This window comes from Pteropus vampyrus, unplaced genomic scaffold, assembly GCF_000151845.1.
Source record: "Pteropus vampyrus isolate Shadow unplaced genomic scaffold, Pvam_2.0 Scaffold99, whole genome shotgun sequence".
Lineage (NCBI taxonomy): Eukaryota > Metazoa > Chordata > Mammalia > Chiroptera > Pteropodidae > Pteropus > Pteropus vampyrus.
In genome coordinates this window covers 2,407,599-2,425,851 of record NW_011888880.1, presented here as the reverse complement: position 1 = coordinate 2,425,851, position 18,253 = coordinate 2,407,599, and the positions used below count along the sequence as shown (strand labels likewise).

General features: G+C 36.7%; 1 protein-coding gene and 1 pseudogene across 3 annotated transcripts in view; both read right to left on the bottom strand.

Annotated features, from left to right (window-relative positions):
• Positions 1-18,253, bottom strand: part of DNAJC5B (DnaJ heat shock protein family (Hsp40) member C5 beta) — a 189,544-nt gene that overhangs the window by 152,206 nt on the left and 19,085 nt on the right. For 2 of the 3 annotated variants that reach the window (XM_023533270.1, XM_011364592.2), the window contains exon 1: positions 9,148-9,425. The exons of the other annotated variant lie outside the window; for it this stretch is intronic. Coding sequence is in view for 1 of the 2 variants with exons in the window: in XM_011364592.2 (XP_011362894.2) it covers positions 9,148-9,213 (66 nt within the window). In the remaining variant the exon portion in view is untranslated. Of the gene's footprint in view, positions 1-9,147; positions 9,426-18,253 lie in introns of those variants that run through there. 3 annotated transcript variants of the gene reach the window in all.
• On the bottom strand, positions 16,462-16,561 carry LOC111742726 (annotated as a pseudogene).

Here is an 18,253-nt window from a genome sequence, read left to right as displayed (position 1 = left end):
CGTGGTTAGATTATATATTGTTTGAAGTCTTGGACTATACCTGCCTCTTCTTTGTATCTCTCATAGGATTTGGAAGGTACTCAATCATAGTCGTTGATATTTTTCAAGTGCTTAATAGCATATAGGCTCAAAATCTCCTACCAATGTAAGACTATATTGCACTTTCAAGAAAAAAGATTTTAATATCAAAATTCACTATAACTATATTTATATAAATATATCCATATTCATTAATTATTTAATGATCCCATCACATGTTAGTCTCTGATAACAAAATGAGAAATTGCCCCACATAAAGGCAGTACTTTATCAGCATGTAAACACTCCTGCGAAAAATCTCTAGATTTTTTTCTTGGACTTCTGATCCTTCCGGAGGCAATCAGCAGAGGTATGTGTGGTCAGGGACCCATTTGCAGAAAGATCCGTTGCCCAGAGAGCACCAGTAGTGCAGCTGACTGGGAAAGGCCATACCAACTCAGGGCGGGGGGGATAGTTCAACAGCAGTAATATTAGAGAAATGGTTCAGGCCGACCCAGCTGCTCTGGAGACAACTCTAAGCACTAGGACTTAAGAAGCATCCCAGAAAAGAGAAGCATTGAGGTCTCTTCATTTGGTGGATGGGAGCTATTGATTAAGAGGACTTAGAGATTAACTGTTTGACCTTGCTTAGGATCCATAGGCTGGTGAGTTCTAAAAATGTGATCAGTATGATCAATTCTAAACCCCTTGGCTCGTCAAACAAAACTCTTTAACATACTGGCTCCCAACTTCCTTGCCAGTCCTGTCTCCCAGCACTCACCAACCTTGGTAGTGACATTTCTCACTGAGGTGCAGTTTAATGTGGTCATAAGAGCACACTCTGGGGCTGCACTGCCTGGGTCTGAATCCCTGCTCTGTCACTTCCTAGCTGAGGGACCTTGGGTAAGTTGTTAAGCCTCTTTTATGCCTGTTTTCTCATATGTGTAATGAGGAACATGAGAATCACTATATCTTCCTTACAGGAGTAACATGAGAATTAGATGAGTTTACTAGTTAAACACCAATAATAGCCATTATTATTCTTCCTAACAGTCCTTTCACATGTCCACACTTTTTAAACTTTTTGTTTGTTCTGTCTAGAATCATTTCACCTTGCTTCCTAACCTCTATTTCCCTTCTGACAGCTGAATGTCAGACTTTAAATTTCAACCAAAGACTCACCTCTCCCAAACCCTCCTTCATATACTTCCAAACCAAAAGTATTCATTTATTCATTATTTTTGCCCTCTTTGCATAAAAAAGAATAACTATGGTACAGATGTGATAGAGGCATGACTGCTCTGAGAGAGGCTCGAAGAGCTTCTATCAGCATATTGCAAAGGAACACACACTATGCTTAAATTCTGAACCTAAAGCAAGTAAAGATGGAGAGAATAAGAGTTTTCTGCAATTTGGCATAAAAGACCTGATTGCTTCCTTCTTAAAGATATTTCCAACGCCTTCTTCTCACATGGAGAACAAGAAACGGAAACTTAAATTTCATCTTTGAATGTAGGAAACATCTGTAACCCCAAACCACATTATGCTAGGAGGAAATCAGATGGAGGAATGATAAATGACTTAGCAGAACACAAAGAGGTCAAATCTCAGTGCCTGCAGAGGTAATACTGGCCAGAGTATGCTAATTTGACTCCAGTATGGCTCAGAAAGTGGAGACACAGGCACCTTGAAAAGTAAGAGTGAGTAAATGTTAATAAGAAGAGATTATCGGAAAGTCTGTAAAAGGAAAATCTGTGTCCTCATTCTCACATCTTTCAGCCTGGTGACCATCCTTCTAGAGAAGTTCAAACCAGAGAGGATACTACCAAAGAGAATGGTGAAGTGAAGTGCACAGGTAAAAACAAGATTTTAAGCAAAAGTCTGCATATTAGAGCTCAAGAACCCTGCCAGCTCCTCTCCTTTGCCCACTTTAAACATGAGCATCCAGGTTTATACCTTCCAGTGGGGGACTGAAAGAGTCTTCTCCGGAGAAAGTGACCACACACACCAGAGGAAAGTCCATTAGCTATTGACATATGGGGTCTATAATGAGAAAGCAGGCTGGTCATACCCCTATACCAGGGTTTCTTAACTTAAGCACTGTTGACATTTTGGACCAGCTAATTCTTTGTTGGGGGTGGGGGAGATCAGGGAGAGGCTGTCTTCCTGGTTTGGAGATGGCCGTCTTCTTGCTGTGTCCTCACATGGAGGAGAACCCAGAGAGAGGAAGCGAGCTCTCTCCAGTCTCTTCTTACAAGAGCACTAATCCCATCATGAGGGCTCCACCCTCATGACCTAATTACCTCCCAAAGGCCTAATTTTTAAATACCATCACATTGGAGATTAGTGTTTCAAAATATGAATTTTGGAGGGACATACTCAGTTTATAGCACCTGACTTCTCTTTTTGATCCTAACAGCTGATAGGCTTACTAAACATAAGCGGTTCCAGTAGCAGCTGCTCCACTAACAAACAGATGAAGCAATTTGACATACATATATACAAAAATGAATTCCAGATCAAGTAAAGGAATACACAGAGTAACTTTATAATCCTGAGATGAGAGAGGAATTCTTGAATAAGGGGGAAAAAATTATGTTTTTTTGGTCATGTACCATCTAAATTTTATCTACTAGGCATTATTGGCAAAATATCTAGGGTTATGACATTTTTAAGAGCCTCTGCTATATTTCAGACATGAAAAGAAAAATAATACTGCCTCCAAAATTTTAAAACATTTAATTAAAGGTTTACAAAATGTAATATGTCAACTGGACAACTCTAACTTCTGTTAATGATCATATAACTTTATATACATATCATAAGAACAAAAATAATAATTCATACCTAACGAAACTGGAAAACTCTAAAAAATTATTGCAATTTTTTAAAGCTCTAAGAGAGTATACTTCAGGTGGGACATGGGAGCAGTTTAATGAGTTTGATTACATGCCAGGAAGAAGCTGGATCGTGGTTCGGCTCTGAGCAGCTCTGGTCACTCTGCTGTTGTCTACTGCCCAGAGTCAACTCCATTCGGCCCATTGTGTTCTCCTCTGAGAATGTTACTTGTCAGTGGTATAGATCAGAAATACAAAACAACTCTTTAAAATGTGAAACTGTTTTCTGGCTTTGGACTTAATTTTTTCTTCCCAGAGTTACACTCTTCTTTCTCCCTTAAAGTAAACCTTCTAGAAATTGCCCCATACTATGCAGTTTTAAGCATAATGCATGCGCAGGGAAAGACGGTAAAGCCCAAATAAAATCAGCTTCATTTTCTCTATTCTGATGCTATTTCCCCCTAATAACCTCCTAGGGAAGCATTATCTGATTTTATAACATTCCTCTGCCAATTACCTTCATGATTCTACATACCAGCAATTCACAAGGATCTGTAACTGACAGTACCAATTATTTATAATTGTAACTTTTAATAACCACATTTACATTTACATCAACTCTCTATTCATTTTGTAGTGAGAGAAAAGAGGACAAATGAAAAAGAACTAGTTTCTCTTATGAATCTTCCCTATAAGTAAGTACAAGAACAGCAGATAAAAGATATTTTAAATCCTTTTATATTTAGACTCATATCTAAGCAGTTATATGATATGAAAATGAAGATCCTTCTATCCATGCTTCTATTATAGCCTTTCTTACATTCGATTGCGATTAACTTTTTCCACAATCATCTCTTGAGTTTCTTAAGTTATTTATCTCCATATCCCTAGAAATAGCATGTTCTTAACTCCTACTAGATGCTTAATGCATGTTTCTCAAATAACTAATTTGTACCATCCCACTGAATTGATATGGAAATTATAAAACTACATCATGATTTGTCTTCAAATAATAAACTGCTATTTACAGTGCATTTCAAGGCTACCACAGTCCTCTCCAATAATTCTCTTTTCTGCACACTGTGTCATAGTTTTTTATTTCTATTGGATTATCTCCATCATTATACTGACACACTCTTGTTTCCTCTTATCTTACAAAAGTTATCTCGATCCCTTTTCTCTCTCCAGCCATTGCCCCAAGTCTCTGCTCCCCTTTATAGAGAATTCTTCTAAGGGTTTCTGTATTGCTGTTTCCAACCACAGTAGTGAAATGGGCAGGGGTGAATGGGTTGGCTGGTTAATCATGTCCTACAAGCTGAAAAAATGGAAAATCAGAGCCAAGGAGGTCTGGGGAAGATGCATGTGAATGGATTTCTGGGAGTGGGCTCAAAGAGTCTGAATCTTTATGTTTTGCTTTAGTAGCTACCAGAAAATACCCACCTCAGAGGAAAAATTCAACAACCAGGTGGGTTGAAAACTCTTCTTAGTTGACTCAATGTGCTCGCATACAGCGTAGCTATGGTGGCGGGGCTGAAGTTTATACATGGGCTCAACATCATAGATTCTCTCTCACCATGACTGACCTAACTGTTGCCACTGCTGAAATCAACCTGGTAAGCAACAGAGACCAAAGCTATGTTCTCAATATAGTACCCCTTGAGAAGACCAGCCAGCCTGTTGGATAAATTGATTATTTTGGGTCCTTTCAATCCTAGAGGGACACTAGTTAGATTTTGACACTTACTTTGGGTAAGAGCATGACTTCTTTGCCTGAAGAAATTTTGACAGCACCACTCTCAAAGTGCTTATAGAATGTACTTTACCAACGTGGAACCATGTGGAACACTACATTTGAATCATTGAAGTCCCAGAATTATAGGAAAGGGAGAGCGAGACTGAAAAAGTATTTGAAAGAATAAGGACTGAAAACATCCCCAAAAGTTTTGGGGAAATATAAATCTATAGATTCAGAAAGCTGAAAAAAACCCCAAATGGGATAAAAGCAAAAAAATTCACATCATAATTAATCTTCTGAAAACTCAAGACAAAAAATCTTGACAGCAGCCAAAGAGAAATAATACAATACTTAGAACATCAATACGAATAAGAGATTTCTCATCTGAAACCATGGAAGTTAGAAGGAAGTGGCATGTTTTACTATCAGCTATTGATAGAAAAGAACTGTCAGCCATGAATTTTTTATTGGTCAGAAATATCCTTCTGGAATGAAAGGGAAATGGAGACATTCTCAGACATTCAGTGAAGAAAACTAAAGAATTTGTTTGCTAAAAATCCTACCCTTAATAGCTAAAAAAAAGTTCTCCAAAAACTAAAGAAACGATAACACAGGAAGGCTTGGAATTTCAGGAAGAAATGGAAAAACATCAGAAGAGATAAAAATAGAAGTAAACATAATAGATTATCCTTATAAGTTTATTTTTTAATTTACTCTGTTAAGGTGTACAATTCAGTGGTTCTTTGGTATATCTACAAAATTTTATAAACATCACCACTATCTAAATCCAGATCATTTTTATTACCCCAAAAGAAATCCCATATGCATTAGTGATCACTCTTCCACGCACCCACTGGCAACCACTAATCTTCCTGTCTCTGTGGATTTGCCTATTCCAGACATTTCATGTAAATGAAATCATATGATACATATCCTTTTGTCAACAACTTCTTTCATAGACCTTGTTTTCAAGGTTCATCCATGTTGCAGCATGTATCAGTACTTCTTTCCTTATTATGGCTAAATAAGATTCTGTTGTATGGATATACCACACTTATGTATCCATTCATCCATTGATGGATATTTGGGTTATTTCCAGTTTTCAACCTTTATGAATAATTCTGCTTGGAACATTCATGTACAAGTTTTTTGTGTGGGCACATGTTTTCAATTCTCTTGGGTATATACCTAGGAATGGAATTGTTAGGTTATATAGTGACTCTATATTTAATCATTTGTGGATTTGCCCAGCTATTTCCCAGTGGCTGGACTATTATACATTTCTACCAGCAATGTACCAGGGTTCTAATTTCTTCACATCCTTGACAACTCTTGTTATCATCTGACTTTTTGATTATAGCCATCCTAGTGGTAATCTCATTGTGGTTTTGATTTGTATTTCCCTGATAGCATATTCTCCTGCACTTGTTGGCCATTTGTATATCTTTTTTGGAAAAATGCTAGTTTTTGTATATGGTGCAAGAAAGGGGTCCCACTTCATTCTTTGCATGTAGTTGTCCCAGCACCATTTGTTGAAAAGGCTATTTTCCCCCGCTGAATTGTTTTGATACCATTGTTGAAAGTCAATTAACCATTAACGTTTTTATTTCTGGACTCTCAATCTATTCCATTGTTATCCTTATGCCTCATGTGTTTCTTAAATCATTTTAATGTTGGAAGCAAAAATTATAACACTGTCCGATGTGGTGCTCAATGTACTGCAACTATATTTTAAAAGAGGAGATAAAAAGGCCTAAACAGAAGTTTTCTGAATTTCATTCAAAGTGGGACAACACTGATATTAGTAGATTGTGATAAATTACATGTGTATATTGTCATACCTAGAGCAACTACTAAGAAAAGTATATAAAAGAACCTAAATGTAATGACTTCAAACAACAGAGCGTCAGAATATACAAAGCAAAGCTCTCCCACCCAGTTGTGCCATCACCACCCCAGGAAAGGGGCTGGCTGATGGGCTAGAACAACTTGTGCGGACACAATGGGTTTGGAACAAATGCTTACATGCTTTATCACAGCTGCTCTGCAGGGAGCCAAAAGACAGGGAAAATAGTACATGTGTGTGAGCGCCCCAAGGACCCGAGCCAAAGGCACATGTCTAGAGCAGTGGCCACAGGAAGAAAGGCCTCAGAGGAGAATACAGTCCAGGACTCAGAGAACTGGGAATATAGAACGCAGAATTGGAGCTTGAAACAGGCAGACAGCAGTAGGACTACCAAGGCAGAGTGAGGGATTTCATGGTACAGTTGAACAAGTGGCATGTCCAGATAGCACGCTGTATGAAACCCATGGACACTTTTAAAAGGCCGACGATACCATTTAAATTGCAGACAAGTGCATTATGACCCAGAGTTTTTCCAAATAATAAAAAACTACTAACATTGAGCACTTCCTATTTTCCAGGCGATAGTAATATATATGCATTATCTCATAATTTTCACAGTAGCTCTATTTTATTAGTTTTCCATTGCTGCTATAGCAAGTTGACATAACCTTGATGGCTTACAACAACAGATATTTATTATCTTACAGTTTTGTAGATCAGAAATCTGACATGGGTCTCCCTGGAATAAACTTAAGGTGTTTGTAGGCTGTGTTCCTTCCTGTACACCCTCGGTAGGATCTGTTCCTTTGCCTTTCCACCTTCTAAAGGCTGACTGCATTCCTTGGCTGTGGACCCCTTCATCTTTAAAGCTAGCAAAGGCAGTTCAAGTCCTTCTCACTTCACATTACTCTGACCTCTTCTGCCTCAGTGATAACAGTGGATCCACCCAGGTAGTCCAGAATAACTCGCCATTTTAAGGTCACTTGATTAGCAACGTTAATTCCATCTGCAACCGTAATCCCCCATTACCATGTAGGATAATGTATTCATAGGTTCCAAGCATTACGGTGCGGACATATTCAAAGACTATTATTCTGCCTACCACACCTATGAAGTGGGTTCTATAACCCACAAGTTAATATCTGAAGCAGCGGTTTCCAACTAGGGGTGATTTACTCCAGTAAAATGTGCAATGTCTGGAAACATTTTTGATTGTCGCAACTAGGGGGAAAGTGCTACTGGCATCTAGTGGGTAGAGATACAAAACATCCTACAATGCACAGGACATTTCCCCACAATAAAGAATTAGCAAAATGGCTGTAGTGCCACCGTTGAGAAACACTGTCTAAAGAAACAAACTTGGAGAGGATGAGTTCCTTGTCCACTGCCACAGCTAATAAGCTTCAGAGCCAAGATCTGAACCCAGGTCCACCTGTCTTTGGATCACAGACCCTCTTTGATTTTGCCACATATAGCACTTTACCACGAACTGTCCTATGAAAAGCAAAACTGAATGTCTCCCTCCATAGATGTATTCATACACAACAAAATGAGGACTTCTTTAGTCTCTTCATTCTGAAGATGCAAATGTTTACCTCCAAGGGCTTTGATGATTTGGACAAAATAATCTTATTCAGTAGTTGAAGCAGTTATAGTGGTTTCATGGAAGCTCTCACTAAATAGAATTCATTCAGGCCTAAAAGTAAAAAAAAAAAAAAGGTGTAGAGGAGCATGCTCTTTCAGAGCTACAAATAGGAAAGGAATGTATCCTGGAAGATGAAATGTCACATCAGTCTTCTGCTTCTATTTACCCATCTCCCTTGTTACTGTTGCTCCAATTACCGGATATCAGTTGCTGGCAATATTCAGAAATAAGTGTTGCCTATGAGAATGGGTAAATACCAGAGTGTGCATTCTAACTGTGATTAAGTGTGAAACTTGGACTATCCTAGTTCATTTACATGTATGAAAACAACACATGATATTTATCATCCAACATATGAAAATATTGTTTTAGCATAATACAACAAAAAGTAGATTATCCAGTCACAGATTTTCCTGATAACATAGTTTACAGTTTTCAATAATCACATCATGTACAACCCATTGCATCTGAACACGAACAGTGCATAAACCATTACATTAAATAAACACTGAAAATAATTATAGCAACATTCTTATTTTCTATAGCCACATTTCCCTGAAGCACCAAGAATTCATTTGAACATAATTATGGCATCTCAAATGTACAAATATCAGCATGAATTTAAAAGACTTTAATTAGAGAACACCTTTAGCTTTCATTGGAAAAACAATTACATTCTAACACCAGTAACAGCAATGTACATAATTACATATTTGTGTAAAAGGTTTACTTGGTCTAAATTATTTATTGGTTTGAATCTATTTTACTGCCTTATTGAGTTTCAAATTCAGACAATCACAGTGCCACCAAAAAAGAAAACAACGTCAGCTAAATGCAACATGACATTTATGTGTCAGGAAGTTGCACATCTTTTTGAAGTGGTCACTTATGATTTAAGGTTCTGTAAAAATCAGTCACCCTGCTGCCTCCCCTGAGTTTCACTGATTAGAAAATTAATGCATTTTCCAAGAAGCCCCAAGAAGCTAGTGACTTACTCAAAGTCATCCAGCTCCTGAAATCATGACTAAGACCAAATCTCAAGTCTCCCATTTCTGAGATACTTTACCATTTCTGAGATCCTTATGATGAGAGACATCTTCCTCATTCCTGTTCTGCCCTGAGGGGCTTCCATGGTCTGAAACAGAGTAAAGTGTCTGCTGACTTGAATTCTCAGTCTAATACTCTACTTATCATGCTCTTGCAAATGTCTTCTTTTGTTGTCAAAGCTGATATTCAGCTAAATTCACAGTCTATCTGATCTCTCCCCCACGACCTCTGGACTGGCTCATAAACGAGGAACTAAAGGGAATTTACTGGCCTCCTGGATGCTGTTGCAGGTCTGTGGTTGATGTCCATTCTGATTTTCATGTGTCTTTGCCATAGGCTGTGAACATCGCCCTGGCTTATATCCAATAAATTTCAAACCTGATTTTGAATATGTTACCTAAACTTTTATCTTAAAATGAGGGTATGAATAACAATGGTTCTATTCATAGGGTTGTGGGGATTATATGAAATCATTTGCATAATGTTCTTAATACAGTTCCCGGCATATAATAAACTCTTAATAAATGCTAGCTATCATTATTATTATTATTTTTCTAGTGAAAATTGCTTGCTTAAAATGATGGAAGCCAGTGCACAGCTATTTAAGATGCTCAACATGCCCAGGTTCAATACCCTTAAAATTTAAAATGATTTTTTAGGTAATTAGAAAAAGAATAATTATAACCATAGCAATTATACTTGGGTAGAACCTTTATTAAATACTTTAACATGTTTACAAAGTGCTTTTATACACATTATTGAATTTATACTGTGAACTAAAAAATAGTAGCTAGTCTTAGAGCTTCTGTGGTAAAGATAGCCTCATCTTAGTCAAAAGGGGAGTTACATATGATTTTAATTTGAGGAACACCAAAGAAAGCTTAATGAACAATATATTTCTCCAACCCAGATGCCACAGTGTCCAAATTCCATTACTGTAGTAAAGATAATAGCTTTATTTTGCTATCTCTTCCTTTAAAATGTGATTACTTCTCTAACTGCTGATAGCTCAGGCTAAAGGCATGCAATGTTTTTTTTTAAAGATATGTACATATATCTACTAACCCAAAGGAATGGGAACTTCTTAATATAAAACAGGACAATTGGGAATAAAAACAGAACAGAAACCACTTAAAAAGAGCAGAGAAATAGAGAATACCAGACTTCAAAGAGTGAAAGGTGGGTCCTGAATTTATTTTAATATCTTGGCAACTATGACAGCAGTTAAAAACATCTTGTATAACATGGTCTATATTTTCTGACAGGAAAAAAAAAAGGCAAACATTTGTCTGCAAATACATACTTTTTCCCGGGAAAAAGTAGTATCAGAAACATTGCCAAACTTTTCTGGTTTGGGTGTAAATCTCTTAGGATTGACTCATTGTCTTGTGGGCAAGATGTCAGGTGAGGAATTTAGAGCCTTCCCATCTAGTTAGGATTCCTGTCACGGTCATGAAGTCTGCCTGCCTCCCAGTTTACTTTTGCCATTCTTCTGTGTGTCATATAAACCATGAGGTCGACCAAAGTTAGGCTCAACTATTAAAAGACAATGTATTGCAATTAATTTAATATGTATAAATTTATTATTTATCGTTATCATTAAAATATAAGAAAAATTTCAAGTAATCAGAGTACAGATCATGGAAATAGCAAGACCATGTATATAAAACTTTGCAGTATACAAAAATTTTTTCACAGACTTTATTGAAATCCATTGATTAATTCAAAAAATATTTATTGGACATTTATTATGTGCTAGGTGTGTGTGCTCAGAGGGAGTAGTATAAAATATAACATAAAATACAGTATTTTATAGTAGTATAAAATATTGTCTTCACAGACTCACAGTTTAGTGGAGGAAGTTAAACCTTTAAGAAATAAATAACCAAATAATTATTAAATTACATTTGTGATAATTGCCATAATGGATAAATACAGGTGAATATGAGAGTGTCCCACAGGGGAGGCTGACCTAGAGTAGGAGGTTAGGAAAAGTTTCCCTGAGGAAGTAAAATGAAGGTTGAGACTTAAAGAATAAGTGAATAAATGTTAGCCAAGTAAAGAAGAGGGTGACCATTAGAAGCCAAGGAAATAGCCTGTGCAAAAGACCAGAGCTGGAAAGGGGCACGGCCTCTTCTAGGAAGTGATAAGAGAAGGCCAGCGTGGCTAGCATCCAGGACCAAGGGACAAGTCACATAAGATAAGAGAGAACAGGCAGGGAGACCAAGGGGCACATCATGCTGAGCCTTGAAGACTACAGTCTTTTAAGGATTTAATCATAGGACCTCATAAATTAACACGTCTTGGTGAATAGTTCAGGCAACACCAGACATAATGTATGGGTGAGTTCCACTAGTTTCATTTAGTCACATTAAGGAAAGTTGAATGCCCAAGATATCAACCCAGCTGGCTTCAAACTACAACAGCCGACAACTGTAAAAGAGTCACCTTGAATCTCAAAGTATCTAAATGACTTTAAAGAGTAGACTGTCAGGATATTGGCAGTTAACAATCAGGTTTTCTCACCTTAATTCTAATTCTGATTCACTGCTTTATGACTGTGGGCAAATCTTTAGATACTCTGAGCTTCGACTTTTTTATTTACAGAATGGAGATAAGTTTTGCCTCACCTGGTTATTGTGAAGATTAATAAAGAAAAGCACTTTGCAATAATACAATAAATGCTCAATGTTGGTAGTTTTATGATTCTGAGTCATGCAATGTTTTCCTTAGTGAAATTCTTAAGTAATATTTCATTCTAAAAAGTTTTAGAATGCCCTCTTTCAGATGCTTAAAAGATGGCTTGGTATAATAGAAAAAGCTTTGGAGTTGGAAACACTTGAAGTCAAATGTCAGTCTTGGTATTTCCTAGCTGGGTGACAGTGGGACCACTGAACCTCAGCTTTTTCATCTGCTAATTGGGGGCAATAAATTATACCTCTATTGTTTTTTAAGTATTAAATGATACATAACAGTAGTGAGACTCAAACTATAGTGTTGATTACATGACAGGTCAGCAGTAAATTTTCCCTACTTTTAGCTCTTTTTCCAAGGAGAAAAAAAATTCTGTGTTGCAGTTATGAAAGTAGTGGAAACCAATGCCTCATAGATTTTGAACATGCATAGGAAACACTTGGGGATTTGTTTAAAAAACAGATTTAGCTTCTGGTAGGTCTAAGATAATACCCAAGATGAAGCATTTCTGAAAAGCTCCCTGGTGATACTATCCCAGCTGATCAATAGACCACACTTTAAGTAGCAAGGGTATAGATGATCTGGCTTGTTAACAAATATCATTAGCCTACTATCTATATCAGAATAAGAGTTAGCTAATATTGGGATGTATCTTAGTAGGCCTCCAGGCTTCGTAGAAGAAGGACAGAAAATCTGGGGCTTCTTATTGTTTGGTTTCATTTATATTTCTTGACCCAGAAAAAGGAACATATTCCCACCATAGAAAAATCTAGTAAGAATCATTCTTAATATAGAGATTTGACGATCACTAATTTGAGTCTCTTAAGAATGCTAAAAAAAACTAAAGATGAAGAACAGAAGAGCAAAAATATGCCTATTATGAAGAAAAGCAAAGTTTCCCTTGCTTTTCAATTTAAATACTGATTATGGAAGACAAGAAATCACTCTAAATGTGGCCCTCCAAAAATCAAAATTCCTCTTTTTTTTAAAATTGTGGCGAAATATATATAACCTAAAATTTACCATTTTAATCATTTTAAGTATACAATTCACTGGCATTGAGTACATTCCTATTGTTGTGCAACCATCACCACCATCCATCTCCAGAGCTTTTCCATCATCCCAAACAGAAATCCTGTGCCCATTAAATAACAACTCCCTCTGTCCCCCTTCTCAGCCTCTGGTAACCACGATTCTATTTTCTGACTTCATGAATTTGAACTAGTCTAGGTTTTTAATACGAGTGGAATCATACTACATTTCTCCTTTTTTGTCTGGCTTATTTCACCTAGTATAATGTCTTTAAGGTTCATTTGTGTTGTGGCATGTATCAAAATTTCATTTCTTTTTAAAACTGAACAACATTCCATTGTATGTATATACCACATTATGTGTATTTATTCCATTCACCCATTGATAGACTGGGTTGTTTCCACCTTTTGGCTATTGTGAATAATGCTGCTGTAAGCATTGATTGGCAAATATCTTTTTGAGTGCCTGCTTTAAGTTCTTATGGTTATATACCCAGAGTGAAATTGCTGGGTCATATAATTCTATGTTTAATTTTTTTTTTTTTTTTGAGGCATCACCTTTTCCACGTCCATTACACCATTTTACATTCCCACCAGGAATGCCCGTCTCTTCTGAAAAGAAGAAACAATCATGTTTTTCAATAAGAAATCATTTTTTAAAAGACAGGATGGAATTTCAACTCCCTCGTAAGATGGACTATCTTTTGGAGCCTCTGATCCAATAGTTGAGCTGGTTTTACTGAGTTATAAAGTACTCAGTAAAACCAGCTCAACTATTTTTTTTTGTTTTTGCTGCTTCTGGTTCTTCAAAGAAACCCCTTTAGACAAGGATGATATTAGTGTGCTATAGTGGAAAGAACAAGGTGTTTGAGTGGTATATCAAAAAACCCCAGAGATTTTGGGTTATAAGATCTGGTGCTAGTCCTGACTCTGCCTGCTATTAGTTGTGTGACATCAAATAAGTCACTAAACCACTCTAAGTCAGTTTCCTCACGTGTAAACTAGGAACAATAGAAATCCCTTCCCCACTGATGTGGATACCAAATGAGATAAGGAATGTCTTTAATTTCCTTAGAGGAAACTGAGAACCCCAAGGCAACACCTCCCAACCACCACCAACACACACACACACACACACACACACACACAGTAACCTTCAATAGAGCAACTTCACTTTTATTACTTTTATATATGTTTCCCTTAAGATTGGTTTGAAGAACAGCTCTATGGCTAACAGAAATTGAAAACTGGTGAAATATGTGGACCTTGCTTCCTTTCTCATTTTTCTCTCTTTAAATATTTTCAACTTTTTTTTTTTTTTTTGCCCCCTCTTGGCCATCTTCATCTATGTATGTCTCTCTAATAATGGAGGAGAAAGTGGAACAAGCAACTGTTCTTTTAACCCTTCCTGCTCCTCCCAGATAATTTACTATTTTCCTACTTTCTCTCATTGCTAAATTCCAATAAGGAGTGACCCCACTCTCTACTTCTATTTTCTTTCCACTGCTCTCCTTTAGACCCTTATTATTTGAATTCTGGCCCGAGGACCCCATTGCAATTATGCACTTAAAATCAACTTCTCACTAAACTCAGTTCTCATTCTCTCAGCAACTTCGGAAATGGTTTTACATCCCCCGCCGCCCACCCCGCCTTTTCTGCCTCAAAACCTTTTTCTTCTTGGTGTTTAGAGAAGTGATGAGATTTGGCATACGGCCCTCCTTCTTAGGCAGTAGCTTCCCTGACTCCTCCTGTCCCAGGACAGTGCTGGATTCCCAAGGATCAGTTCTCGGCCATCTGCTCCTTTCCTCTCTAGCCCTTTTCCAGAAATCTTGTCCAGCTTCCCATCATCAGCTGTCACATTATGAAGATCCAGTGGGTAACTGTGACCGCTCCTGGGCTCCAGTCCTCTGGCTTCAGTTGCCTGCTGGACATTTCATTTCAGATGTCTGGCAACTGGTGATATTCAGAATTGAAATCAGTAATCTAGTCCCAAAATGCCTCCCTCTCCAGACTTCCTGTGTTCGTTACAGCATAGGCAAGCTCACTGTACTGGGATACCTTCATTCTTGTCTAATCCCTTGTCCTCATCACTGTACTCCCAGATCAGATTGGCCACAGACTGCTATTGATTCTTTTACCTCAATGCGTCTGGAATGTCTTCTTTCTTCACTTATCTCTCTAGCATTCTAATCCAGGCCCTTTAACAGCACTGTTGCAGTGCACTTCTGCAAAGACTTATCTTCAGTGTCTGTCTTCCTTCAGCTTTTCTGTGCACCATTTCTTTATTTTTGTCAATTTCCTATGAGAAACCTTTAATTCCTTTCTTTTACCTCTAAAATACAATTCAAACTCCTTAATCTGGCATGCTGAGTCTTCTACTATCTGACCTTAACTTACTATTCCAGACTTATTTTCTAAGTCTTCTTTACTTTAAGTTGTAACTTATGTTGGTCAGATAAACTGACTAAATCTTTTGTCCCAGTTCCAAGACGAGAAAGAATTATAAGTCTATTTTGAATCAAAGTCCCAAATCTGGTCCACCACTCTTAGGAGTCATGGTTGTGCTCAGGTTTGCCTTTTCTGAGTATAAATAGAGGAGTTTCTTACATAGGAAGTACAGGCAAGGAGAAAATTATTTCTAGTGTTAGGAAAACGCTAAGGCAGTGCCAGCACCGAGAAAAGAGTGATAGAGAGGCTTCAGCCTTCTAAACCCAACCCATCCTAATTAACCTCTGTCTTTCCTGAAAGTCCATGGACATTCGAAGTTTCTTCAATCTTATGCCAATGTAGTCTCAGGTCTCCCCCTCATCCCCCATCTAGAGAGTCTGCAGCCCATAAGCCCACACCCTGCCCCACCACCTCCTGGTCTTCTGAGATATTTTGGAGCAGTGCTGAAGGTCTATACAGGATGGCATATTTGTTGGATATTTGCTGTGGCCCAAATGACAAATGATTGAAGTTTTTTTCAAATGATTTGTATATTTGTTAATAAGGCTACAAATTACCATATTTGTTAATATGATAATTGTACTTAAAAATATTGGAAAATGAAATTTGATGCCTCATACATACAAGATTGGCCCAATATTTTCCTTTCTTGATTCTCTTATCAATAGGATGAATAACAGATGTTACTGTGTATACAAAGCCAGAAAGACACTCATTATGACAACTATTAACTCACTTTTTTTCTTTACCAAGATATTTTGGATTCTATATTGTCATAACTAAAAGTTGACATTTATGTCATAGAATAAATATTAAACTTTAGCATAAATATAAAGAACCATTATAAGAGAATGGAGAAAATATAGTGGATGAAATAAGCAGTTAAGAACTTGATATTGAAATGAAGAAAAGTAAGAAAAGAATGTAGAAGTGTCTTCACACTGTGTAAGAGATAGAAATTCTATAATCTAAAGAGATGTTGGAGAGTACTAAGTTGTATATTCATATTATTTTTTACAGCTTTGTTGGATATTTTTTACAGCTTTGTTGGATATATTTCACATTCAATAACAATCTCCCATTTACAGATTACCATTTAGTGGCTTTTAGTATATTTACAGAGTCGTGCAACCATTACCAGAATCTTTTTTTGTTATTGTTAATATGTGACATGCTTCACAAATTTGCATGTCATCCTGCACAGGGACCATGCTAATTTTCTCTGTATCGTTCTAATTTTTTAGTACATGTGCTGTTGCAGGAAGTGCTGCCATAATTTTTTTTGTAAAACATTTTTGGGGCTTAAAAAAGGCCTGAAAACTTAGCCTCTGGCAACTATTAATCTGCTGTGTATGATTTGCCTATTCTGGACATTTTACATACATGGAATCATAAGATATGTGGTCTTTTGTGACTTCTTTCATTTAGTATAATGTTTTCAAGGCTCATCCATGTGTAGCATGTAGCAATACCTCCTTTTATGGCTGAATGATACTCCATATGCCATATTCTGTTCATCCATTCATCAGCTGTTGGACGTTTGGGTTGTTTCTAGTTCTTGGCAATAATGATGCTGCTAAGAACACTTGTTTTGGTGTGGATATATGTTTTTATTTCTCATATGTGTGTGTGTGTGTGTGTGTAATTGTAGAATTGCTGGGTCATATTCTAATAATATATTAAATAATATTTCCAATGTATATTAAATAATATAAACTATTTAATATATTTAGGAATCGCCAGTTTTCCAAAGTGATTGTACCATTTTACATTCCTATCAGCAATGTACTAGGGTTCCAATTTCTCTACATCCTTGCTAACACTTATTATTGTCTGTCTTTTTTATTTTAACTGGTGTAAAGTAATATTGCATTGTGGTTTTGAATCATTCTCATTTTTAGCAAGAGAAAACTGAAGCCTTGAGTCCCATGCTTTGTGTCCCAGCTAATCATGGGCAAAATCTGATCTACAGACTGTGTTGTCTTAGAGAAAGATATGAAAAAATAACTGTTACTCTTGGTTACTAGAAGGTAGAATTAGGAAGGGCAGCAGGGAAAGGCTCTTAACTTTTTTTCACCTATTGTTAAAATGAGCATTGTATGTATATGTATTGCTTTAATAATTAAAGCAAAAATATCAAAAAACAAATTAAAAAAGTCCATGTCTTCCGATTTCTAGTTCTTAATCCTTTGGGGTTTGGGTTAAAGTCTTTTTGTGCATAAGAATTACATAAACACATATATGAATATATAATATTGATATTAGATAACACATTTATAATATTACACACATATGAAAACTTAATATACTAAACTTAGCCAAATAGAAGCTGAGTGTTCTGTGGCAAGAGTTACACAATGGCTAATGATTTGCTGGAATACTTGGATAAAAGTGTTACACTAACAGTGATTTCAGATTATTGAGCATTTGGCTGGAAGAATTTTTTTGTGTGTGTGTGATTAAAATAGAAGAGAGATATGGTGGGTCATATTCTCCTTGCAACCCTTGAACACAGTTTCATAAACAGAAAAGGCTTATGACTTGATAAACTCAGGTAAGCACCAGCTTGTGCCTTTTGGCAGATTTGCTGCCATGCTTCTGGGGACTGATTTTTCTGATCTGGTGTGATACTTAATCTACAGAAAATCACTCATACTGGTTTAGCAGGTCGCAAACCTCTATCGAGTCAGTTTCCCAACTAAAGAATACAATAAAGTCATTTCAAACAATTCAAGTAATTTCAAATGACAATAAAGCCAATATATGACTTAAATATAGTTCCTCAAGAGGATATGATTTATGAAATATTTAAAAAGTGAAGCCCAATGGATCTCAAAACCTTTTGGATATAATATTTTTATATATTTATGTTGTATCACGATATGCAGAAAACATGACAGATACAACATGCTTTCCATAATTTGATTTTTAAAGTCTTATTTTATGCTCCTT